The 25,949-nt window shown below is 37.1% G+C and overlaps 1 protein-coding gene across 8 annotated transcripts in view; it reads left to right on the top strand.

Moving 5' to 3' along the window:
- Positions 1 to 25,949, top strand: part of ELF1 (E74 like ETS transcription factor 1) — a 104,742-nt gene that overhangs the window by 43,539 nt on the left and 35,254 nt on the right. For 4 of the 8 annotated variants that reach the window (XM_057707788.1, XM_057707787.1, XM_057707782.1 and 1 more), the window contains exons 1-2: positions 8,022 to 8,159; positions 8,752 to 9,051. In XM_057707788.1, the coding sequence (XP_057563771.1) occupies positions 8,980 to 9,051 (72 nt within the window). In that variant the 5' untranslated portion in view covers positions 8,022 to 8,159; positions 8,752 to 8,979. Of the gene's footprint in view, positions 1 to 4,640; positions 4,662 to 7,586; positions 7,746 to 8,021; positions 8,160 to 8,751; positions 9,052 to 25,949 lie in introns of those variants that run through there. The other 4 variants (XM_057707784.1, XM_057707783.1, XM_057707786.1 and 1 more) reach the window with 3 other exon arrangements.

Below are 25,949 nucleotides of genomic sequence, written 5' to 3'. Positions count from 1 at the left end.
AGGTATAGAAGGTTATGATCACCCAAGAAGATGTGGAGAGATCTGGATTGAGCCTAGCACAGATGAAGGCTGGGAAAAGGTAGCGCATCCAAGGTGCTGCAGGGAATTGAGGCAAGGCTTCTTTAATAAGGGGGTGGGATAGGGGACCATGAGGGACTATAAAATGCAGAAATGCTGATGTGCCTGTTTTTGAGATGGAAGTGAAGAGTAGCAAAATTGTGATAGAGGTGTCCTTTTAAACTTGGTCCGTGAACTATTCCCATTTACTCTACTGGTACAGGTGATCAGATACCGTTTTACAAATCTGACTGGCTTCATTTTTCTCATACCTTTTGGGGCATCATGAAGAGCCACTTCAGCCCTGTTAATGAATTTGAAGTTTTTCTTATAGGCAGTGGAAGCCACTTATTAGTTTTTTTTTTTTTATTTAATTGAAGTATAGTTGATTTACAGTGTTGTGTTGATTAGTTTTGAGTAGAGAAGTAAGTAGATCTTATTTTCATTTTTGGTAAATTACTCCTATTGCCGGGCAAAGAACCACGAGGGGGGCTAGAGCAAAGGTCATAAGGACCCATCAATGGAGCAGCTATCACCTAATAATGCAGTTTGTGGTCATTAAGCTTTTTTTTTAATAAATTTATTTATTTATTTATTTTATTGGGTGTGTTGGGTCTTTGTTGCTGCACACGGGCTTACTCTAGTTGCAGTGAGTGGGAGCTACTCTTCATTGTGTTGCGCGGGCTTCTTATTGCGGTGGCCTCTCTTGTTGCAGAGCATGGACTCTAGGCGCGTGGGCTTCAGTATTTGCAGCACATGGGCTCAATAGTTGTGGCTCACGGGCTCTAGAGCACAGGCTCAATAGTTGTGGCGCACAGGCTTAGTTGCTCCTTGGCATGTTGTATCTCCCTGGGGCAGGGATCGAACCTGTGTCCCCTGCATTGGCAGGTGGATTCTTACCCACTGCGCCACCTAGGAAGTCCTCATTAAACTTTTTATGTGACCTTTAATTTTGTTTTTAGCTGATGGTATGTCTCTTCGTAAGAGTAAAACTTCTTTTGATAGAGTAATAGTCTCTTCTAGAAGAGTATTGTGCAGTGTGGTAGTTGGAGGTAGGCAGAGGTGTGTCTCGTACCAGAATCTCCTGTGGGACTTTACAACAACATCCCTGGCTTTTTGCCTTCACTTTGGGCCAGAATGAAGCGCTGTTACTGATGGGAATCTGCTATATTCTCAAATGGGGGAACCATTGCACTAGAGCACATCTTTTCTAAGAAGATGAAATATTAAACAGATGAATAAACAACCCCAGAAATGAAACAGTTTTCTTGCAAGCTGATTCTTGTTTGTTATAGAAAGAAAACTTTTTACTGCTCGAACAGGTCTTGCTGATAAGCACATTTCAGCATATTTGTGTTCCCGAGCTAGGTGTGTTTTTGTCAGAGTTCAGATTTTGCGTGCTGGAGGGAAGAAAGTTCCTTCAGTCAGTTTATTTGCATGTTAAAAGCACCAATTAATGACATTTTGACAATTATCACTTTCAGCCATTTGAAGAAAGTAAAATTTTTTTTCATGACCAAGGTTAAAACAGTATCTGATTACTGTTGGGTATTTCTCTTTGGTTTTAAATTCTCTTGTTTTCAGAACATGCTCAGAAAAAGGGTTAATCTTCAGACCACAGGTATGAACAGGTCTAGGTATGTGATCTGGTTTTGCAAGGTGCTGCAAATGCTGCCTGAGTGTAATTTGACACCCAGTAGGCCCAAGTGGCCAATGATGGGAAGTAGAGAACAATGTGAAAGAACCGGCCTTTCAGGTCTGGGTAGTGAGTAATTGCAGCCTGCCCTCTGAATCCTGGGACTGTTCTGGGATGTCAGCAAAAAGGCCAAGCCTAGAGAAGTTAGCCTGTTCCCTTGATCATATTGACTTTGTGGGGGTTTTTTTTGTTTGTTTGTTTTGTTTGTTTGTTTTTTCACTTTAACATGGTTGAAGCTAAGGTAAGCTTATTCAGGTTTCCAAGGCCTGCTTCAGCTTTGCATATATCACCAGAACACAAAAAACATTTGTGTTTCATTCACATGGAAATAAAACTACTTTTGAAAAAGATTTAGTTACTTCCCTTCCCTTGCCTCCCCCTCACTTTCAATGAAAGATGCCTAAAGCAGTGGAGCTACTTAAAAGATATAGGTGATTATATATATGGTACTTAAATGATTCCAAGAACATATTTTTAAACTTTTTCTCCATTTTCTTAAATTCCTTGAATACTTGAAACAATGTAAAGGTTGGAGTATAGGAACATTTTCTTTTTGAATTGAGAGCCCCGAATGCAGTAGGGAATGATTTGCTCCTCTTATGACATTAACTTGTATTTTTTCCTCTTCTATTTTGTGTATAGAGTACATGATTTAGAGAGGGCTATGTAGTGAGGTTTCTTTTACAGTTGGTGTCTTTTTTTGTTTGTTTCCTTATTCAGTAGGAACTGAGAGACCACCCTTGTTTGGGGAGGTTTAAGTCTGGTTACTTAACTGTAACTACATTTTGCTGTTTTTTTTTTTTTTTTTCTTAACTACAAGTTTTTAATGTGATAGCAATACTGTATTCAAAGAACTAGCAAGAAAAATGTCGATAAAATTTATTTTAAAGTATTTTAATGAGTTATTAAATTGTGGTAGCTTTATTAAAAGGCTTACTAATGTTTCCTTTTCACTTTTTAGGCTGAGTGAAGGTAAAAGCAAGATAGTATGATATGATACAACTTGGGAAAGAACAATAATAGTAAAATTTTAAGCTTTAAAGCAATAATAGCAAAATCTAGAAACTTGTCTGCTTCAGTTATTCCATGTAAAAATATGAGTGAAAATGATTTACCAGGTATCAAAGAGGTTGCATGGAATAGTGTAGAAACTCTTGCTACAGATATTTGTGTAAGGGATTTCTTATTTGTCCAGATATTCTGCTAATGAAAAATGCTAATGAAGTTCTAATAGTGTAGAGAATTGGACTGGGAATTGGGGAAAAGTAGAAAAATTGTTGCTTTCTTTGCCACTAACTATCTGTGTGACCTTGGACAAGTCAGACAGCTCTAGGCCCAAATTCTCTGTTTAGTGAACGCATTATCGTAGGTAATCCTTACATCTTTTTCATCTCTAAAAGTGTGTGACTCCACACTATTTATTTATTTATTTATTTATTTATTTATTTATTTATTTATTATTTTGTCTGCATTGGGTCTTTGTTGCTGTGCACGGGCTTCCTCTAGTTGCAGCGAGTGGGGGCTGCTCTTCATTGTGGCGCTTGGGCTTCTTATTGTGGTGGCTTCTTTTGTTGTGGAGCACGGGCTTTAGACTCACGAGCTTCAGTATTTATGGCACGTGGGCTCAGTAGTTGTGGCTTATGGGCTCTAGAATGCAGACTCAGTAGTTGTGGAGCACGGGCTTCATTGCTCTGCAGCATGTGGGATCTTCCCGGATCAGGGATCGAACCCATGTCCCCTGCATTGGCAGGTGAATTCTTAACCGCTGCGCCACCAGGGAAGCCCCACACTTTTTAGATTGAGAATGGGCAGATCCTTGGAAGATTGTATAGACTTTATCTTGATACCACTGATTTATTATTTTCATTTCTGCTGGGAGCTAATATAAAGCATTCTACCATACTAGGAAACAAATGAAAAGACCTAACTATTGTCTGTTTCATAGAATTCCAGTCATTACAATTTATGGATTTATTGTTTGCTTTTCATTTCTAACTTGAATAGCTTCTCTTTTCTCACTTTTCTTATTCTACTTTCTTTAATTTTTATTGTATTTCTTCTAGTTTCATGGTTTTTCCAAATATACTTCCTATTCTTATGTTGAAAAGGGTGGTTTATTAGGTTACCACTTCATATAAAAACTACTTGCCATTCAGGTACTTGACATCTGGAGTTACTACATAATTCCTGTTCTTTAGATACTCCCAGCCTTATAAATACACACACACACACACACACAGTCTGAATACTTTATTAGAGGTAGTCATTAAACCACTTATTGCTCTAAGCTGGTGTATTTTACCTTCTTTGCGCCAGAACTGTCTAATCTAAAAACTTTTTGCTCTTTTGTTTGATTGTTTCCCTGTATCAATTTTCATATTGATCATAATGAGTTGGTGGCCTGGTAACTTCCAAAGGGTGTCATTATGAATTAATGGGTTTATAAAACCCTTGTAATTAAAGCCCTTTTGAAGGAAACTTAAATTTGCCTTCAATTAGGGATTAAGGAGGCAAGTGTGAAAAGTATTAAAAACTGATTTTGACTATCATATGTGTATAATACCTGAAATCTTTTATAATAAGTTATACAAAATGAACCATTTGAGTTGGTTGTAATAGCCAGTAACGTGGCTGATTGTTTTGTATTTACACTCAGTAAATTCATTTTGTTTGGATTAGGGGCATAATGGAACTCTCTGTTAAGGGAAGCTTGGCAGACAGGGTGTGGTCCTAACCTTGAAGCAGCTGGATTTATCAAATAGGTGCCAAAATTTTAGACACTGGTATAGAATTATACTTTTGCTGCTAATGGGACCATCGTGTTCTTTGTTGGAGTCTAGCAAATAGCTGTGGTAAAGGTGACTCCCAGGGAGTATGGAAATGAGACTTAAGGCATAATTATTACCTGGTAAGTACCTGTTACATATCTCTTGCACTATATATAGATTATAATGAAGCTAATGTTTATTGAGTAAAATTTATATGCCAGGTTTTCTGCACATACATTCGCATCTCATCTTCACAGAAACTCTGAATTTTGGTGGTGTTATGCCCATTTTACAGAATGAGAAAACTGGCAAATACCTATTTTGCAGGAAGAAGAGATTGACACTAAGTAAGTAACTTAGAGTCACAGTGCAGGAGATTCAAATCCAAGTGGTCCAAGTCCAGAGCCTGTGCTCTTAACTGTTTTGCTTGAGCTACTACTTTACCTTAAAATTGAAGCTTAGTTTGGCAAGAAGAGGTGAGGAACCTCATTGATGAGCCATTCCTCTGGCATGTCTCCTTGAAGACTAAGAATATGGTCCTTGAAAGATATCATAGCCAGCTTGGGGAGTTTTGATTATTTGGTGGATTCCCAGCTAGATGACCTCTTAGACACGTTGACTCTGAGGGGGACTGACGTGGACTTATCCAACAGACAGTTTACTGGGTGGATTTGGACATCAGGAGCTGAACTAGAGATGAAGATTTGTTTTTTCTAGTTTGATGTATGCATTTACTTAGAAACCTGTGTTCTAGAGAATTCGCTGGCGTGGTTGTTCAGTGGTTAGGACTCTGCACTTCCACTGCAGGGGACATGGGTTCCATCCCTGCTCGGGGAATTAAGATCCCGCAAGCTGCGTGGCATGACCTAAGTAAGTAAACAAGAAGAAAAAAACATTAAAAAAAAAAAAGAAATCTGTGTTCTAAACTATTACAGCATAAAGGATTTGGGTAGATTTAGAGGCTGTGTATTGTAGTCATGGGCAGAGTCCTGATTTAGGAGATGAAGATTCTAGTTGTAATTCTGTTATGCTTTCAGATTGTGAGACCTTGGGCACAAGGACTCAGTTTACTCATGAAAAATTGAATCATTGATCTAGGTGTCCAGACTCATCTCTTACTGAAAAAATTTTAATACGCTGAGGCTGTTACTTAAAGTACCTCTAATATGTATGGGTGGTACCTCTGGATCAAGAATTAGAAAAATTCTTCCCAAGAACCACCTTGGTGCCATAGGCTGTATAATTACTCAGAAAAGTAGAAGAGCAGTGGGATAGAATGAAAGAAGTCAGAGGGTCAAAGGCCTAATGAAGCCAATAAAATAATGCAGGAGCTTTCCTTTACTTAGATGTTTTCAGTTTATGAACTTCTGTATAGAAATGAACAGAATAAATGTATCTCTTTCTATCCTAACAAAGCCTTAATGATCATGGGCTGTCATTTCAGTTTTGGTTGATTGCTGGTGTGTACTATAAGATGTAGGTATGTTGTTGATTGCTAGTGTGTACTATAAGATGCAGGTATGTTGATTGCTTGTCCTTATTTTTGAGACTAAATGAAACATTATTAAAGAACAGTAGCACTGTGGAAGTGCTAGTAAGAAAAGGTTCATGAATGCAATGAAAAAGAAAGTGAAACTTTACATAGATGTGTTCACATTGGTTATTGGGACAGTAACCTTTGTGTTTATGAATAAGTGGATTTTGGAATAGTCTTTTGGACTCTGACCTTTTACAGAGAAACTTTTCTATCAGGAAACATCCCTTATTGATTCTGGTTATACTGTCTTACTGTGGTTCTTGAAGTTTAGAATAATGATTTCCTCATTATCAAAAGTATTACAGCCATTCTTGGGCTTCCTAGGTGGCGCAGTGGTTGAGAATCCGCCTGCCAATGCAGGGGACATGGGTTCGATCCCCGCTCCAGGAAGATCCCACATGCCGTGGAGCAACTAAGCTCGTGCGCCACAACTACTGAGCCTGCGCTTTAGAGCCCATGAGCCACAACTATTGAGCCCATGTGCTGCAACGACTGAAGCCTACGCACCTAGAGCCCGTACTGCGCAGCAAGAGAAGCCACGGCAATGAGGAGCCCGCGCACCACAACGAAGAGTAGCCCCCACTCACTGCAACTAAAAAGAAAGCCCACGCACAGCAAAAAAGACCCAACACAGCCAATAAAATAAATTAAAAAAAAAAAGTATTACAGTCATTCTTGTAGGGAACATACATAGAGAGATCTTAAATATCTATGATAGGTTTTCAAAACAATATCTGTCATTAATATTATCCTTTTTAATATTACTATATTATTATCATTAATATAATCCTTTCCATTATTATTACCAAACCACACAGATTTGGTAGATACAGAAGAAACTTTAGACAGTGGTTACTTACCCAGAGAAGTTTTGCTCTAATTATTGTGCTGCCTGGCACATTGCTTTGCAAATAATAGACACTGAAATACGTACTCAGTTGAATTAGGGGGACATAATTTTCAGGTGTGAGACAGTGTACAGTTAGTGCTAATTTGGTGGTAGGGGTAATAAGTGCTGTGCTTTTGAAGGCCCATGTAGGTCAAGGCATAGAGGTTGGAAGGCTCTGTGAAAGAAATGGGACTTGAGCATTGAAGGATGGAGAAGATGCAAATGGGTACTGAGAAGTGGGAGGGGAATTACAGGAATGGGGAATAGAAGGGAGAAGGGAGGCAAGAATGAATGTAGTTTGTGTGGAGGACCTAAGAAGGCAAGCCTAGTACGGAAGAATTGGGTGAGAGTTTAAAGGAAAATATTGTATGTATGTTTTATATTTATATGTCTGTCTGATGAATTTAGGTCAAAGTACTTCCTCCACTCCAGACATGGTGCATTGCTCAAAAACTACCTGAATAGTAGTGCTGAAAATACTTTCCAGTATTAGAGTTGAACTCATTATTAAAAGAGGTGGAGTAGGTGGGTGTGGAAAACTCCTGGGTTAGAATTTAGTTCGTGAGTAGAAATATCACCTGAATTGAATTCTTAACTTTTTTTTTTTTCCCTGTTAGGGAAATCACAGTCATCCATGATGAACTCTAGAATCTGGAATATATAGGAAACTGGCTTTACTGAAATTAGGAAAATGAGTATGTGATTTAGCTAGCACACACCAGCTGGATTTAAGTTTTCAGGGAAACTGATTCACGAGATCAGCTTCATTCCTGAACTTGTCTCTTTAAAATTAAAATTGTAAGTCCTGTTTCAAAGAACTAGATTTTATTTAGTGTGATTATTTTTATATCTCTGTCTTTTATGTCATATTTATGGCCATAACTGTATGGTGCAATACTTAATAAAATTGTGATAAATTTTTAATTTCTTTTTACTTTTGTTAGTAGTGGTAACTTTAAAAACATTATTATTAAATAGGCAAACATCTTTGGCAGACACTTTTTAAAGCTTTTCTCCTTCCACTGTGAAATTGTTTTCACTCTTAAGTTGCATTTCTGTTTTTCTATTGTAAAGTGCAGTTCTTTGCATGTTCTAATTTGCCATGACGTGGTCAAGTGCTGTTTCCTTCCTGTTGCTTGCAAGCCTGTGCTAGAGATAAGGATACATTTCAGTGCATTAAAAAAGAAGCCACAGAAGACAGGCGTAAGCATGGTAAAGCATTCTACTTATCAAAAACCTTTTTAAAGAACAGAAAGAGTGGGCTTTAATTTCTGCTTATTTTTAAAAGCTCTTAAAATAGTACTTATTAAACTTTAAATATATTAGACGGATTTAAAATCCTTATATATATTAGGCCTGACACAGATACTGTCTGAATGTTTCTGTTAAGGCAAAAATATATATTATGAAATTACTCATGGGGTAGCAGCTCCTGTGTGTGTGGTTTGCTAGGTTCGTAGAAAGAAGGAAATTGTTTACATGTCCTTTATTGCAATTACAAAAGCCTAGTTATGGCTGGGTGGATTTTTTTTTTCTTTTTAATAAATAGTACTTTGTAGTTTAACGGGGGTTGGGAGAGAGAATGGCATCATTTTCAGTAATGAGAGGTGATCTTATCTTAGCAAGAATGAAGTCTTAAAAGAAAATATATTTCTAGTTTAAAAAAATAACCACTATTCACTAGTCATATTGGTTTTGTTTAAAAACATTAACAAAAAAATGCTTTGGACACATTGCTGTCTGTATTAACTGTTATATTCTGAACAGTATGATTGCTTTCTCATAACTAACTTATGTTTTTCAGGTCAAGAAGTTCTAGAGAAGAAAAATTTCAGAAAAATTGCATCAATTTAAGTAAAATCTCAGTGAAGCAAGAAAATTTGAAGCACCTTCCCTAAGGAAAACCTGGGCATACAGTAACTTCACAGAGTTAGCTTGGGTTATTTACACAAATTGATCACTGGACTCTGCTGCCTGGTACCTGAACCTGTTTGGAATTTTTCTCATGTGGATCTGAGGGGAATGCTTTATTATGGCTGCTGTTGTCCAACAGAACGACCTAGTGTTTGAATTTGCTAGTAACGTCATGGAGGATGAACAACAGGTATGAATGAGACTCAGAGAAAATTGGATTTTAATAAATCTACTGTTATGATTTTTCTGTTTGTCTCAGAACCTTTAAAAGACAGTAGGAGAAACTTTATTAATATAAAAATTTAGATATTAAAAATGTGGAGGTAATGTGATTTTATGTGTTAAATACTAGTTAATTCATTAAGAAAGAATCTTATCCTTAGCTTTGATGTGGTAACAAGGATATAATACTTTGGGGGTTAGCTTGATTTTCTGTAAAATGAGACTTAACAGGGAATACCTTAAGTAATTATTTCAAAGGACTTTGAAAAGTTCTAGATGACATACTAACAAGACGTAAATTTTTCTTAGGATTGGTGATTGTATTAGTTGCTTGCAATTACACAGTTTTAATGTACGTGGTTAATTAAGATTTATAATCCTGAGCTGCTCCTTCAAGGGGGTGGAAAGATGTTAGTCTCATCATCAGATATCATTTCAGTCCAAAGCATGTGACTCTGAGGAAGTTACTTAACCTCTCTAGATGCCTGTTTCATCATCTGCTGAATGAGGGGATTGAACTGAAGAATTTCTAAATTGGCTTTCTTTTGTTGAATTTATACAAGATGTGCAAATTACTATTTCTAGAGTGTAAAAAATATCCAAGCGAAAATGAGAAAAGGACTGAGTTAATTCTGGTTCCCCCCGCCCCCCAAGGGGTTCTTGAGACTTTATAATTTACTTCATTTTAAACAGGTTATTTGGGCATGTAAGACGTGATGTGAGAGAAATCGTGTGTTAGAGAGGTCCAGTGTACTGGGAAAAATATTTTGAGGGCTGGTAGACTTGAAATATGTCTAATTAGTTGATCTAAATATTGAAATAAGCCTAATCCTAAATATCTAACTTTAATAGGCCAATTGTAATGTCTTATGCTTTTATTCTAGGCGTTTCTTACTTTTGGCAGGGCATTGTAATTTCTTAGTTCTTTGTATTGTATTGTTAAGTGAAGAGAGAATAAAACATTTATAAATAAATCTACACATGGTGAGAATTTGGATTAAGGTGCCTTAAAATCAGGATTAGCTTTGGCTAGAGAGGAAAAATGTGTGAGGGAGAGGATTGCATACCAATTAAAAATTTTTGAATTCACTCTAGGGACAATAGAAAAGACATTTTAGAAGGAGAAAGTGTTTTGAATTTATTTTAAAACAGGATGTTTCCGTATACGTTAAGGTTTGAAAACAGTGTGTTTACTGTGCAGCCCTTGAAGATGTAAGATGTGGTGAGGTTTGTTCTCGGGATGTGGCCACATGTCCCCTAAGCCGCTCACTGGTATATGCTTCCAGCACACTGGCTTTGGCACTTTTTGACCATAAGAAATACGTTTTATGTTGTGGTGCAGCATTCATACATGTGTCTATATAGCCTCAGAAAAAGTTTTCCAAGACAATACCTACCCTTACTGTGTATAATGTACTTAGTTTAAATTAGAGAGGTTAACATCAGAATCCACGTATATATTTTTAAGTTATTTATTTATTTATTTGTAAAGTTACAATGAATATATATTAGTTTGTGCAGATATCATCTTAAGGACTTTACAAATGTGAAATGTGGGGCAAATACTATCATCCGTATTTTACAATGAGGAAATTGAGAGAATAGATAGGTTGAGTGACTTACCTGAAGTCATACAGTTAGTAAATAGTGGAGCTACAGCTTGAATCCAAGCAGTTTGACTCTCACTAATGACATTGAATACTCTTGCCATGATGTATGCTGATCGTACTATATTATAATCAGTTGGCCAGGTTTAGGCTTTTTCCGTCTGTGGTCATGAGCATAGCAAACTTAACTTGATTCTTGCAGGGGTAGATCCAGTAGTGTCAGTCTTATTAGCATCTTATGTAATAAGTAGTCATAGCTCTACTTCGTTGCTTTTTGTTTGCTTAAATTTGTTTTTGGTATAAAAGTAATAGCATGCCAATTATAAAACAAGTCACCTAATAGAAAAAGATAGAAAGTAAATAGTGAAAGTCTTCTTTCACTTACTCTCCCTAATTCTGTTCTCCGCCCAAGATATCGGTGTTGACTATTTGATGTGTAATTTTTTGGACAAAGGCTTAAACAAAAGAACAAGATACATACATACCAATGTATATACAGAGGTTGTTTTTAAGATACAAATGAAATAATGTAATATCTTTTTTGTGACTTATTTTCACTTAATGTATTATAATTATTTGTGTGTCTGTATATTGGCTCTGCGTCATTTATTTTTCCATATGATGGCTAGATCATAATTTATTTTACCAGTATTTGATCATGGACAATTGGCTATTCTCACTATTCTGCTATTATATTATAAATGAATTATCCTTGTTTGGGAGGCAGTAGACATATAATAGTTAAGAGCTCAAATATTGGGGTCAGAGCACCTGGATTTGAATCCTGGCACCACTACTTATTACCACTGTAACCTTGAGCAAGTTTCTTAACCTCTCTGTGTCTTAGTTTCCTTATCTGCGAAACAGAAATGATAATAACAGACTTGATATTGTAGATAGGATTGTTGTGAAAATTAAATGAGTTGATGTATATAAAGTTCTTAGAACTATTCCTGGCACATAGTAATATTTACTGTGCACGATCATTTCACTATTGTGCCTGCACGCGCGCGTGTGTGTGGTGTATCTTTGTACACTTGTATGACTATTTCTGTACTAAAATTTTTAAAGTAGAATTACTGAGTTTGCTAAAAGTATAAGCTAAATGTACTACCAAATCATTCTTCAAAAAGCCATATCAGTTTCTACTACCACTAACAGTATATTTCCCAAACCATTGCTAACAGAAATCCTTTTTTTCTTTTTGATCAGTCTTTTGGGTGAAAATTACATTTTACCATTTACTTTACATTTTCTCCACTAGCAGTGAGGTTGTGGGATTTTTCCATTAACTTTATTTATTGTTCATTTGAATTTTCTTTGAATTACTAATATCCTTTTGCCTGGTAGGAGTTCTTTATATAATATGAATTTACATCAGTGTCATTGTCTTCTAATTCATTGTACAGTTAATGGTTAACTCTCCTTTTGTGACATGTGATGCAGATATTTTGTCCCAATCTGGTACTGTTTTTTAACAATATGATATCTTGTGCCCTATAGAAATTTTAAATATTTGTGTCATAAAATTTAGCATTTTTTTTGGTGACTTTTGTTTAGGAAACCTTTTCTTACCCCTAAAACTGTTAAATATTCCCTTTGTATTTTCTCCTAGTATATTTTCTAGGTTTAACTCCTTAGTCCGTATGAAGTCTACTTTTGCAGGATGTGAGGTGTAGGGATCTGACGACTCTCCTCTCCCACAAGTGGAGATATTGGCCCTTCGTCATTTATTGTTTTATGATTTCCACACTGAGACTGCTGCTTTTGCTGTATACTAAATTACACTTTAGTATTGAACTTGCCTAGTGTATTTTATTCCATTTTACCTATTTTGTATTGTGTCAGTATCACATTGCCTTCATTAGTATCACTTCATAGATTTTTATAAGATATTTTCACCCCCCAAAATGGGGGTAGAGTTTTGAATGAATTTTAGAACTGACTTGTTTAGTTATGTAACTCTTTTGGGTTTTGACTTTTCAAAGTTAGAAAGTATTTGTATCTTTAAAATAATTTGTTCTGTTTTATGATCCTATATTGGTTTAGTTGGTTGGTCTTTATGAAATCACTGTTTGAAGGTACCAGATTAGAATATATTTCCTGTTTTTAGTTATGGTCTGTGGTTATTTATGTAGTTGTCTAAAGAAACTGACACCATTAATGTGTGGTTGCCACCACCTTGATGATTTTTCCCTTACATCAGTTCGTACTCTTTTCAGAATTGTTTGGAAGCACTCCTTTGGTCGGGGAGGAGGGAGGAGGTGTTGGAAAGGAAATAATCAGTATTGTTGGTGCTGACAGCCATTTAGAAGTCTGTTTGTGCTGTCTTTTCCAAACTGGGACAGTTTGTAGGTGGGAGCAGGGTACTTCTGTGGGAGAGCAACACTGTCAGTACCAAATTACAGTATACTTTTATTTGAGAGTGTGTTGGTTTGACCTTATTGAACAGGTTTGTTCAATTGTTTGTCTGGTGAATGTATGAGAATAAAAAGAAAGCTGAAGGTTGTGGACATAGGTTTCTAAAGAGAGGGAAACTTGACTATGTGCTCACATATTCCACAAGTTAATTGAGTGAAAAACAGCAGGTAGCTTAATGCTTTTTATAATTTTGATGTATTATTACACTATATTTATTTTGGTTGTTGATTCTAAAAGTAGAACTTAGCAAATCACAGTTATTTATGCTTAACAGACTTAGCTCACTAGGGAGAAGCTTGATGACATGCTAGGGAAAGTGAAACAAATATTTTTATATACTCCCGTCCCAACGTAAGAAGGTGGTCTTATGACCTTCGTTCTTAGGGTGTAAATTGGCTCTCTCTGATTGCTGATTCCTAGAGGCTAAAGGGTAAACAGTGCCTTGCTGTCTTTTCACCAGGCTGCCCATTAGTTCTCATGCAGTGTTTGGGAATCATGACTCAGTGTAACAGAGGTCAGCTCAGAGTGCTAAAGATACAGAGAAAGGAGCCTTTGATGGCACTGCAACTTTGGGAAAACTTCACGGTGGAAATTATATTTGAACTGGACCTTGAAGGAAGATCCAGTTTATCTGAGAGATGAAGAAGAAGTGTTTCAGAACAGTAGAATATACCAAAACTTTTGATGACTTTCTCTTGGCTGTGTAATCAGTCTAAACACCTTAACTCAGGGATAGAAGCTTTTCATAGTGTGCCTGTTTCATGCTCTTTTCTTTCTCGTACTACATAAGTTTTGCCAGCCTACTGTATAGTTTTCCCAGATGCTTTCCTTCTTCTCTGTTTGATTTTCCACGTTCATACCTGTTACCTGTTTAAGTTGTAATCCTCTTCTAAGATCTTAGGACAAAACCTACTTATTCCAGGAACTTATCCTAAAATCATCCCTTCAGGAATTAACAACTTTATCCTGTTATTCCTACATGACTTACTGTCATTATCATACATTTGTCATGTTAAATTTTTATATATACATTATTAATTTCCCAGATAAGTGCTAAACTACTTGAAGAAAGGGTTGCCTCCTCCCCCCTCTAATATTCCCCATGCCTTTAATATAGTTTATAATACATTTATTGGTTGAATCATTTTAAAGATTTTTCTTCCTTCTCTTAATCCTGTTGGTAAAATGATGTGAGATATATATGTGTTTGGTTATGGCCCTTATTACATCAGAAGGCCTTTGAATGAGAGGTGGTATCCTGCCCCACAACTCTCCTGACTTTAGTGTTTTTCTTCTGAGACCTGTTTGTCCACATTCTCACTTAGTGCATGGGCAGTGTGGCATGTCACCACAATTGCAAGATTAGAAACAAATATTCATGGAGTTTTTTTCCTGAAAATGTATTTAGAACTATTCTGTTAAATGTGTTTAGTGAAAACCACCTCAAGTAACTTTTAAAATTTGTTACTGACACTATTAATAAGTAAATATCCATTTAGAGTTTTAATATTTCTCGGGAGACTCATTTAAGTTGTAGAGAGGGAGTTTTTGACGTGGTTGTATCTTCAGAATGAGGCTGTATTTTGTGGACTGAGAAAAATATAGATCACATCAGCCTGCCATTTTTTAGCTGAAATGGCAAAATTCTGTTAGACCAGGGAGTTAGTGTATGTTAGAGTAGCAGAAATGTGTTGACAGTGTTCTGTGTGTAACTTGTGCAGCACCAGTGTTGTGGCGAGAGGCAGTTGGAATGCTGCTACTAACCTGAGCATGGACATGGTAGATCCTCTGTTATTTACATACAGTTCCACGTTATATTGACCAATCTATCTGTTTCTCTTGTCCTCATTCTTTAATCTTGGCAGGTCAGATTTATCAGATCCATTAAAAGTTTGACCATCTGTAAAATTAACATATAGAGATTGCTTGGTTCTTTTCTGTACATTTGAAAGAGCCTTCATCAAAGGAGCTATGCCATAGAGCCCCCAGTACAAGCCCTGTTATCTTTGGGAAAAGTCTGACTCTGCATAAGGCCTAAGGCCCTCTTTAGATTATGTGAAGGGCCAACCCTGCCTCTGGCCTAGAGTTTGGCCTGGCTCATCTCCCTGACAACTATTGGCTGCAAGAAAAGCTGATGGTTGTTATGAAAGAAGAGTTAGTGAGGGGAGTAGGCACTTATTATTACTCTCTTTTGTAGAGTCTTCCTCTGAATGTCCCCCAGCCATCACACAGAGGCCCCATGACAACGTCTTAAAAATGGATGAGATCATTGCATAGGGTAGGACATGGACTGGACTGGCTCCAGAAATATTCAGTGCTGAGTTTTAGTAACTGGTATTTACTTCGCATTTTGTTCTGCGTACTATGCTATGTGCTTTACTGGAATTATCCTAGTTAATTCTTACAACAGTCTTATGAAATAGGTATTCTAGTTCTCACTTTACAGAAGAGTAAAGTGAGGTTCAGAGAAGGGGAGCAACTTGCCTGTAAATGCTAACGCTGGAAATTGGAGCCCAGCTTGTACCTTAAACAACTATATTTGGTAATGGCAGCCACTGATACATGTAAGTGGTAAAAAGTGTAGTTTTAAATGTGGAAGAATTATTGTGCTTTGCCTTCGTTATTTTAGCAAAACGAAAATGTTATTCATTCTAGTTAATTTGTTAGTGTAGTTACAGATTGACAGTCTTTGTGTATTTCTTTTTTAAAAACTGCATTATTTTTTGTTTTGGTTTGGTTTTCCTTTTTTTGTTTTTCCTTGTGGCCACACTGCATGTGGAATCTTAGTTCCCCCACCAGAGATTGAACCTTGGCCCTTGGCAGTGAAGGTGTGGAGTCCTAACCACTGGACTGCCAGGGAAGTCCCTAAATAACCATTTAATTGAGGTATAATTTGTATTCCATATGATCACCTATTTAAGATGTGTAATTCAGTGGTTTTTAGTTATAAATGGAGTTTTGCATCCATCACCATAATCAGTTTTGGGACATTATATTATCCCCAAAAGAAACCTGTACTTGTTAGCAGTCATGCCCTATTCTTCTCCCCACTCCCAGCCGTTGGCAACCACTAATCTACTTTTTGTCTCTATGGATTTGACCATTTTGGACATTTCGTATGAGTGGCATACGATATGTGATCTCCTGTGACTGACTTCTTTCACTTAGTAGAGTGTTTTCAAGGTTCATCCCTGTTGTAGCATGAATCAGTACCTCCTTCTTTTTGTTATTGAATAATGTTCCATTGTGTGGATAATACCACATTGTATTTATCCACTCTGTATACCTTTCAAAAGAATGCCATTTTTTTCAATGAGGTTTGTGTTGATCAGTTTTTTTTTTGAGAATAGGATTAGCAGTCTCTGTTCTTCCAGATAGTACTCCGTCAGTTACAGCAGCCTTGCTGAGTAAATAAGGAAGTTAGTACCTCTTTGATGTATCTCAGTTTAGTTATGTAATCTTGAAATTTTTTGCCCCCCTTCTATTTCCCTTAACACATAACACGTAAAGGATAAGCCATTGTATAAACAGATGGTGTTACTGTTACTGGCCTTTCACTTTTTTAAAGCCAGGATCAGGGTCACCTTCAGGACTATTTAGAGAATATTGTTGAAGATAATGTCCTTTGATTTAGTGAAGTAAAAAGAAAATTGATTGTTAATGGTTTGTTAAAGTGTGAATTTAACAAAGTGATGTCCTTAGTAATGTTCATAAATCAATATGCCTAACTATTAAATAAGTTAGAATACAGGCAGGATTTTTTTTTTTTTTAACACGGTAACCAAAATTCTCAATATCAGGCAATTCTTTTCTTGGAAAAAAAGAATTATAGTGTAATGACTGGTGATGTGTTTGTGAGCTTATCTGTTTTCATCTGTTTCCACCTCTTCTCAATTAAGAGTTTGTGATGTGATATCAAGAGTATCAGATTGGGAACGAGGTTCCACCGCTTACTAGCTGTGTGACTTCAGACAAGATTTTAAATTTCACTGAGCTTTGATTTCCTCCACTAAACGTGAAAGAGTTACTTCCCAAGGTTATGAGCATTCAGTGTTTATGTAAAACATTTAACAAGAGCCTAGCACAAAGGAAGTAGTCGATAAATGTGGCAGCGTTGCTGTATTGATGACCTGAGGTAAATCAAGAAAAGGCATTAAAGTTTGTCGTGTTGCACTGTGTACTCTGTATCACTCACTTGTTTTGGAGAAGTGAGGTAATGAAAGCAATCTTTATGACTGAGATACCAGTCAGACAAATTAATTCAGCCTTTTTTTTTTTAATATTTTCTTATTTTTTCCTTTGATACTTGAGAATAACTGACTTGTTTCCAGAATAAGCCAATGAACTTGTCATTTAGGACTTTAAAAACCTGGGAGATTTATTCCGTAGGGGAGCCCTCTCCTTTAACATTGTCACATGTTAAGTTTGTGTTGATGTAGTCTGATCTAGAGTTGTTCAGGTTTTTGGAGTGACTAATTTTTGTCCTTGTCTATGATCAGCTAGTGTGACTTTTCATTCCAGAAAAGGCTTTGGTGTAGCTAAACTGCTTATATTCAGGAATGCCCTGCCTCATTTTGTTCTATGAGTTGTGCATATATAAGATTCTTGTAATAGAAAGGAAGATCAATGGAATAGAATAGAGAACTCAGAAGTAAGCCCAAACACGTATGGGCACCTTATCTTTGACAAAGGAGGCAAGAATATACAATGGAAAAAAGACAGCCTCTTCAATAAGTGGTGCTGGGAAAATTGGACAGCAACATGTAAAAGAATGAAATTAGAACACTTCCTAACACCATACACAAAAATAAACTCAAAATGGATTAAAGGCCTACATGTAAGGCCAGACACTATAAAACTCCTCGAGGAAAACATAGGCTCTATGACATCCATCAAAGCAAGATCCTTTTGGACCCACCTCCTAGAATCATGGAAATAAAATCAAGAAGAAACAAATGGGACCTCATGAAACTTAAAAGCTTTTGCACAACGAAAGAAACCATAAACAACACTAAAAGGCAACCCTCAGAATGGGAAAAAATAGTTGCCTATGAAACAACGGACAAAGGATTAACCTCCAAAATATACAAGCAGCTCCTGCAGCTTAATACCAAAAAAGCAAATAACCCAATCCACAAATGGGCAGAAGACCTAAATAGACATTTCTCCAAAGAAGACATACAGATGGCCAACAAACACATGAAAAGATGCTCAACATCACTCATCATCAGAGAAATGCAAGTCAAAGCCACAATGAGGTATCACCTCACACCGATCAGAATGGCCATCATCACAAAATCTGGAAACCACAAATGTTGGAGAGGGTGTGGAGAAAAGGGAACTCTCCTGCACTGTTGGTGGGATTGTAGGTTGGTACAGCCACTATGGAAAACAATTTGGAGGTTCCTTCAAAAACTACAAATAGAACTAGCATATGATCCAGTAATCCCACTATTGGGCATATACCCAAAGAAAACCATAATCCCAAAAGAAACATGTACCATAATGTTCATTGCAGCACTATTTACAATAGCTAGGACATGGAAGCAACCTAAATGCCCATCAACAAATGAATGGGTAAAGAAGATGTGGCATATATACACAATGGAATATTACTCAGCTATAAAAAGGGATGAGATGGAGCTATATGTAATGAGGTGGATAGACCTAGAGTCTGTCATACAGAGTGAAGTAAGTCAGAAAGAGAAAGACAAATATTGTATGCTAACTCATATATGGAATCTAAAAATGGTACTGATGAACTCTGTGACAAGAACAAGGATGCAGATGCAGAGAATGGACTGGAGAACTTGAGGTTTGGGAGGGGCCGGGGGTGAAGGGGAAGCTGAGACGAAGTGAGAGAGAGTAACACAGACACATATATAGTACCAACTGTAAAATAGATAGCCAGTGGGAAGTTGTTGTATAACAAAGGGAGTTCAACTCGAGGATGGAAGATGCCTTAGAGGAGTGGGACAGGGAGGGTGGGGGGGACTCGAGGGAGGGTGGGGGGTGAGTCGAGGGAGGGAGGGAATATGGGGATATGTGTATAAAAACAGATGATTGAACTTGGTGTACCCCCCAAAAAAATAATAAAAAAAATAATAAATAAATAAATTAAAAATAAAAAAAAAGATTCTTGTAAAAGTTCATCTTTGATTACCTCTAATTATGATTTTATTGAAATTCTTTGAGTTATATAGCATCTGCATGTTTTAGTCTGCTAGGGACTGTTGTGATGTTGCCTAGTTAGTTTTCAAGTAAACATTTAAACCTGGTTAAAATTGACTATACCTTCCAAAATTTACCTTTTTTTTTTTTAACCCCATAATTGATTCCGTTCATACTTAGCTAGCCACACACACACACACACACACACACACACACACACACCCCCCACCAATATATTAAGATTTTAAAGTGGGCACTCTAGTAAAAAAACTAAGATTGTTTTCAGTGATTATTTTCCTTTTTTGAGATGCATGGTCAAGTTGTAATTTATCCTGGCTGAAAAAAGAAGAAATCTGGGCAAAGACTAAAGAAGGCCAATTGTCATGAAAGACCTAAAATGAGATTGTATTTAGCTAAGTCAACTCCACAGGGGTTTACAACGGAATTTCAAATGTTATCTTGGGGAAGTCTGGAGAAAAGACCGTTTTACTTAGACCTTTCCATTTTTCATGGTTCTGTGCAAGAGAAAAGGCTTCTTCAGCAACACTCATCTCTATGAGCCAACAGAGATAAAACAAACTTTTTCAGCTGTAGCTCTAACACAGTGTACATTAAGAAAAAATTTTTTTAAATATTTTTTAAACCCACACTTTAGCTGAGATGAAACTTTTATTATGACTTAAACTTTTATTATGACATAATTTATCTGTAGGATCTTGTACTTGTGGCCTATCAGTGGTTAAGCTTGTGGATTCTGGAGTCAGATTGCCTGGGTTCAGGTTTCAGCTCTGCCTCTGGTTGACCAGTGTCAACAAAACAACAGCCCAGTGTTGTGGGGTTAACTGGCATAAGCCACGTGGAGTACTTAACATAGTAACTGCTTTCATCACCACCACCACCACCGCCACATTAAGAATATCATTTTCTTTTTCTTTTATTCTTCTTTATTGTTTAGTGAGGAGCTCTCAAAGGTAGAGATTGGAGGATACAGCATTGTAGTGAGTTTCTTTTTAGTCAGATTAAGAAAGGACTTTAACTATGTTAATTACCAACAATTTGAATCATTTTTCCCTTATACATAGTATTTTCCCTGTAACATAGTATTTACCTTTACTGTGATATAAAAAGTATGTAATCCACGAAAACCTAGGATATTGGAGAAGTGAGGGAACTGATAGAAACATGTATTAAAATTTTGTGCCCTGATGCTGCTTTGGACGTTAACCTCTGTGCCAAGGAAACATTACCTGCTGTATTGTTGAGTAAAGTGTAAATATAATACTGCCTAACATTTTGTGAAGCCCTTTATAGTTTACAGAGTCTTCTCCACATACACTTTGATTCTCACAAATCACCCTGTGATATAGTGTTCTTTCCATTTCTTGTAGGAGACTATTATCTTGAATTTATTACTGGATAATGAGAATCCTGTAATAGATTCCTAGGGAAGGTTTACAGAGGTACCCAGAGAATTGTTTAAAATAACCTGGCTTATTTACTAAAGATATCTGGATTCCTATTCTGGTTTAATAACATTTTTTAAGAATATAAATTAGTGGATAGTTTGCCTTGTTACCTCTTTCCTCATTATTTTTTTCACAGAACTTGGTTTGTTTGTTTATATTTCTATTAAGAGATGATGCAGAACTGTGTAGGGATTTTATATACCGCTTGAGCTAGTGCATTGAAATATTTTTAAGTTTTGGAAATAGTAGTAATCGATATTTGGTCTTTTGTTTAAAATGAAAACGTATTAGTAACAACAACAACAAAACCCTGAGGAAATTGCCAGGGAACAATCTCCATATGTATAAAACGGGTAGGCACGAAGAGTTTCTTGGGTAAGTGACCTTAAACTTTAGTGAATCATTTTAACAGCGTCAGTTCAGAGAGGCAAGTTCCCTAATTCATTTTTACAGAGCCAATATAACACTGATACCAAAAACTGGCAAAATATATGCATACACACATAAACTAGGCTAATTTCAAGATGGGTATTTTACTTACCTATATGAGGTAGTATTTATTGTCTCTTAGCTTTACCAGGTCCTGTAGGCAATGTGCATTTTGTCTTTTGATCCTCACAATAAACCTTGTACACTATGGCAACTGTTTTCCTCATTTTATGAATAAGGAAAGTCTTTGTAAAGAGGCATCTCAAGAGAGACTGAATGAAGGAATGAGTATTGCCCAGAAACACAGCTGTAAAGTGATAGCACCTGTGTTGGAGTTGAGTCTTTGACTTGAGAAAGTCCAAAATCTTAACCATTATGCTAGGAGAGATATGAGCAATAAAAGGAACCCTGCAGGAAAGAGAATCTGGACAGATATGAATTAAATAGCCTTTTATAGGGATTACAGTTTAGGAGAAGAATCAAGATGGTGGAGGATAGGACGTGCACTCACTCCCTCTTGCAAGAGCACCGGAATTACAACTAACTGCTGAACAACCATTGACAGAAAGACACTGGAACTCACCAAAAAAAACCACCCCACATCCAGAGACAAAGGAGAAGCCACAATGAGACGGTAGGAGAGGCGCAATCGCGTTCAAATCAAATCCCATAAATGCTGGGTGGGTGACTCACAAGCTGGAGAACAGTTATACTGCAGAAGTCCTGAGGGTTCTGAGCCCCACATCAGGCTTCCTAACCTGGGGGTCCAGCAATGGGAGGAGGAATCCCCAGAGAATCAGACTTTGAAAGCCAGTGGGATTTGATTGCAGGACCTCCACAGGACTGGGGGAAATGGAGACTCCACTCTTGGAGGACACACAAAAAAGTGTGCTCACCAGGACCCGGGGGAAGGAGCAGTGACCCCATGGGAGACTGAACCAGACCTACCTGCTGGTGTTGGAAGGTTGCCTGCAGAGGTGGGGGGCAGCTGTGGCTCACCAAGGAGACAGGGGCACTGGCAGCAGGGGTTCTGAGAAGTGCTCATTGGCGTGAGCCCTTCCAGAGTCCACCATTAGCTCCACCAAAGAGCCTGTAAGCTCCAGTGCTGGATCACCTCAGGCCAAAAGACCACCAGGGTGGGAACACAGTCCCACCCATTGGCAGACAAGCAGATTAAAGTGTCACTGAGCTCCACCCACCAAATCAGATTAAAGTTTTACTGAGCTCTACCCACCCAGCCCAACCCACCATCAGTCCCTCCCATCAGGAATCACCCAAGAGCCTCCTAGAGAGCTTCCTCCACAAGAGGGCAGACAGCAGAATCAAGCAGTATCAGCAGTATTTCATCTTGTAGAGCTAAAAACCACAGCCACAGAAAGATGGAGAAAATGAAAAGGCAGAAGACTTTGTACCAGATGAAGGGACAAGATAAAACCCCAGAAAAACAACTAAATGAAGAGGAGATAGGCACTCTTCTGGAAAAAGAAATCAGCATAATGATGGTGAAGATGATCCAAGACTTTGAAAAAAGATTGAAAAGTTGCAAGAAAAGTTTACCAAAGACCTAGAAGAATTAAAGAACAAACAAACAGAGATATGCAACACAATAACTGAAATGAAAAATACACTAGAAGGAACCAATAGCAGATTAACTGAGGCAGAAGGACGAATAAGTGACCTGAAAGACAGAATGGTGATAATCACAGATGCAGAAAAGAATAAAGAAAAAAGAATGAAAAGAACTGAAGACAGTCTAAGAGACCTCTGGGACAACGTTAAACGCAGCAACATTCGCATTATAAGGGTTCCAGAAGGAGATGAGAGAGGACCTGAGAAAATACTGGAAGAGATTATAGTTGAAAACTTCCCTAACATGGGAAAGGAAATAGCTACCCAAGTGCAGGAAGTGCAGAGAGTCCCAGCCAGGATAAACCCAAGGAGAAACATGCCAAGACATAGTAGTCAAATTGACAAAAATTAAAGACAGAGAAAAGTTATTAAAAGCAACAAGGGAAAAATGACCAATAACATACAAGGGAACTCCCATCAGGTTAACAGTTGATTTCTCAGCAGAAACTCTACAAGCCAGGAGGGAGTGGCACAATATATTTCAAGTGATGACAGGGAAGAACCTACAACCAAGAATACTCTACCCAGCAAGAATCTCATTCAGATTCAAGGGAGAAATCAAAAGCTTTACAGACAAGCAACAGCTAAGAGAATTCAGCACCACCAAACCAGCCCTACAACAAATGCTAAGGGAACTTCTCTAAGTGGGAAACATAAGGCAAAGACCTACAGAAACAAAAACAAAACAATTAAGAGAATGGTAATAGGAACATACATATCGATAATTACCTTGAATGTAAATGGACTAAATGCACCAACCAAAGACACAGACTGGTTGAATGGATACAAAAACAAGACCCTTCTATATGCTATCTCCAAGAGACCCACTTTAGACCTAGGGACACATACAGACGGAAAGTGAGGGGATGGAAAAAGATATTCCATGCAAATGGAAATCAAAAGAAAGCTGGAGTAGCAATACTCATATCAGATAAAATAGACTTTAAAATAAAAAATGTTACAAGAGACAAGAAAGGACACTCCATAAAGATTGAGGGATCAATCCAAGAAGAGGAGAAAACAATTATAAATATATATGTACCCAATATAGGAGCACCTCAATACATAAGGCAAATGCTAACAACTATGAAAGAGGAAATCGACAGTAACACAATCATAGTGGGGGACTTTAACACCCTACTTACACCAATGGACAGATCATCCAGACAGAAAATTAATAAGGACACAAGCTTTAAATGACAATAAATCAGCTTGAATTAATAGATATCTATAGGACATTACATCCAGAAACAGCAGATTACACATTCGTCTCCAGTGCACATGGAACATTCTCCAGGATAGATCACGTTTTGGGTCATAAATCAAACCTTGGTAAATTCAAGCAAATTGAAATCGTATCAAGCATCTTTGCTGACCACAATGCTATGAGATTAGAAATCAATTACAGGAAAAAAACTGTAAAAAACACAAACACATGGAGGCTAAACAATACGCTACTAAATAACCAAGAGGTCACTGAAGAAATCAAAGAGGAAATTCAAAAATACCTAGAGACAAATGACAATGAAAACACAATGATCCAAAACCTATGGGATGCAGCAAAGGCAGTTGTAAGAGGGAAGTTTATAGCAATACAATCCTACCTCAAGAAACAAGAAAACTCCCAAATAAACAATCTCACCTTACACCTAAAGGAACTAGAGAAAGAAGAGCAAACAAAACCCAAAGTGAGTAGACAGAGAGAAATCATAAAGATCACAGCAGAAATAAATGCAATAGAGACAAAACAGTAGCAAAAATCAATAAAACTAAAAGCTGGTTCTTTGAGAAGATAAATAAAATTGATAAACCTCTAGCAAGACTCATCAAGAAAAAGCGGGAGAGGACACAAATCAATAAAATTAGAAATGAAACAGGAGAAGTTACAATGGACACCACAGAAATAAAAAGCACCATAAGAGACTACTACAGGCAACTGTATGCCAATAAAATGGACAACCTGGATGAAATGGACAGATTCTTAGAAAGGTATAACCTTCCAAGACTGAATCAGGAAGACATAGAAAATATGAACAGACCAATCACACGTAATGAAATTGAAACTGTGATTAAAAATCTCCCAACAAACAAAAGTCCAGGACCAGATGGATTCACAGGTGAATTTTATCAAACATTTAGAGAAGAGCTAAACCCATCCTTCTCAAACTCTTCCAAACAATTGCAGAGGAAGGAACACTCCCAAACTCATTTTATGAAGCCACCATCACCCTGATACCAAAACCAGACAAAGATACTACAAAAAAAGAAAACTACAGACCAATATCACTGCTGAATTTAGATGTAAAAATCCTCAACAAAATACTAACCAACAGAATCCAACAACATATTAAAAGGATCATCCACCATGATCAAGTGGGGTTTATCCCTGGAATGCAAGGATTCTTCAATATACGCAAGTCAATCAATGTGATACACCATATTAACAAACTGAAGGATAAAAACCACATGATCATCTCAATAGATGCAGAAGAAGCTTTTGACAAAATTCAACACCCTTTTATGAAAAGAACTCCAGAAGGTGGGCATAGAGGGAACCTACCTCAACATAATAAAGGCCATATATGACAAACCCACAGCCAACATCATTCTCGATGGTGAAAAACTGCAAGCATTCCCTCTAAGATCAGGAACAAGACAAGGATGTCCACTCTCTCCACTACTATTCAACATAGTTTTGCAAGTCCTTGCCACAGCAATCAGAGAAGAAAAATAAAAGGAATCCAAATTGGAAAAGAAGAAGTAAAACTGTCACTGTTTGCAGATGACATGATGCTATACGTAGAAAATCCTAAAGGGATTACGGTTTTGAAAAGCACAATAGGATTTTTACCTTCTCCCAAATACATTTACATATGAAAAAGTTTAAAAACTAGATTCATGTACTGCAGTTTCAGTCAGGAAAACTGTTTGTAAGTTGGACCAGTGTGTTGGGTAATTTGCACTAAGACTTTTCTGCCTGACTGCTAAAACTGCTTTTTATTTTCTTTTAAAATAAGACTAGAAGGGATAAGCTCCTGTAAAGAGAGCTTGAGTCAGTCAACAGAAGTATTCTTATTTGCAGATAATGAAGCTGTTTTAATGACAGATTTTCAAAGCATGCTGAGAATCTGGCTATGAGGAAT

Source organism: Hippopotamus amphibius, chromosome 14, assembly GCF_030028045.1.
Source record: "Hippopotamus amphibius kiboko isolate mHipAmp2 chromosome 14, mHipAmp2.hap2, whole genome shotgun sequence".
Classification (NCBI taxonomy): domain Eukaryota; kingdom Metazoa; phylum Chordata; class Mammalia; order Artiodactyla; family Hippopotamidae; genus Hippopotamus; species Hippopotamus amphibius.
Note: the sequence above shows the minus strand (reverse complement) of the source record. Positions and strands in the feature narration are given on the sequence as shown.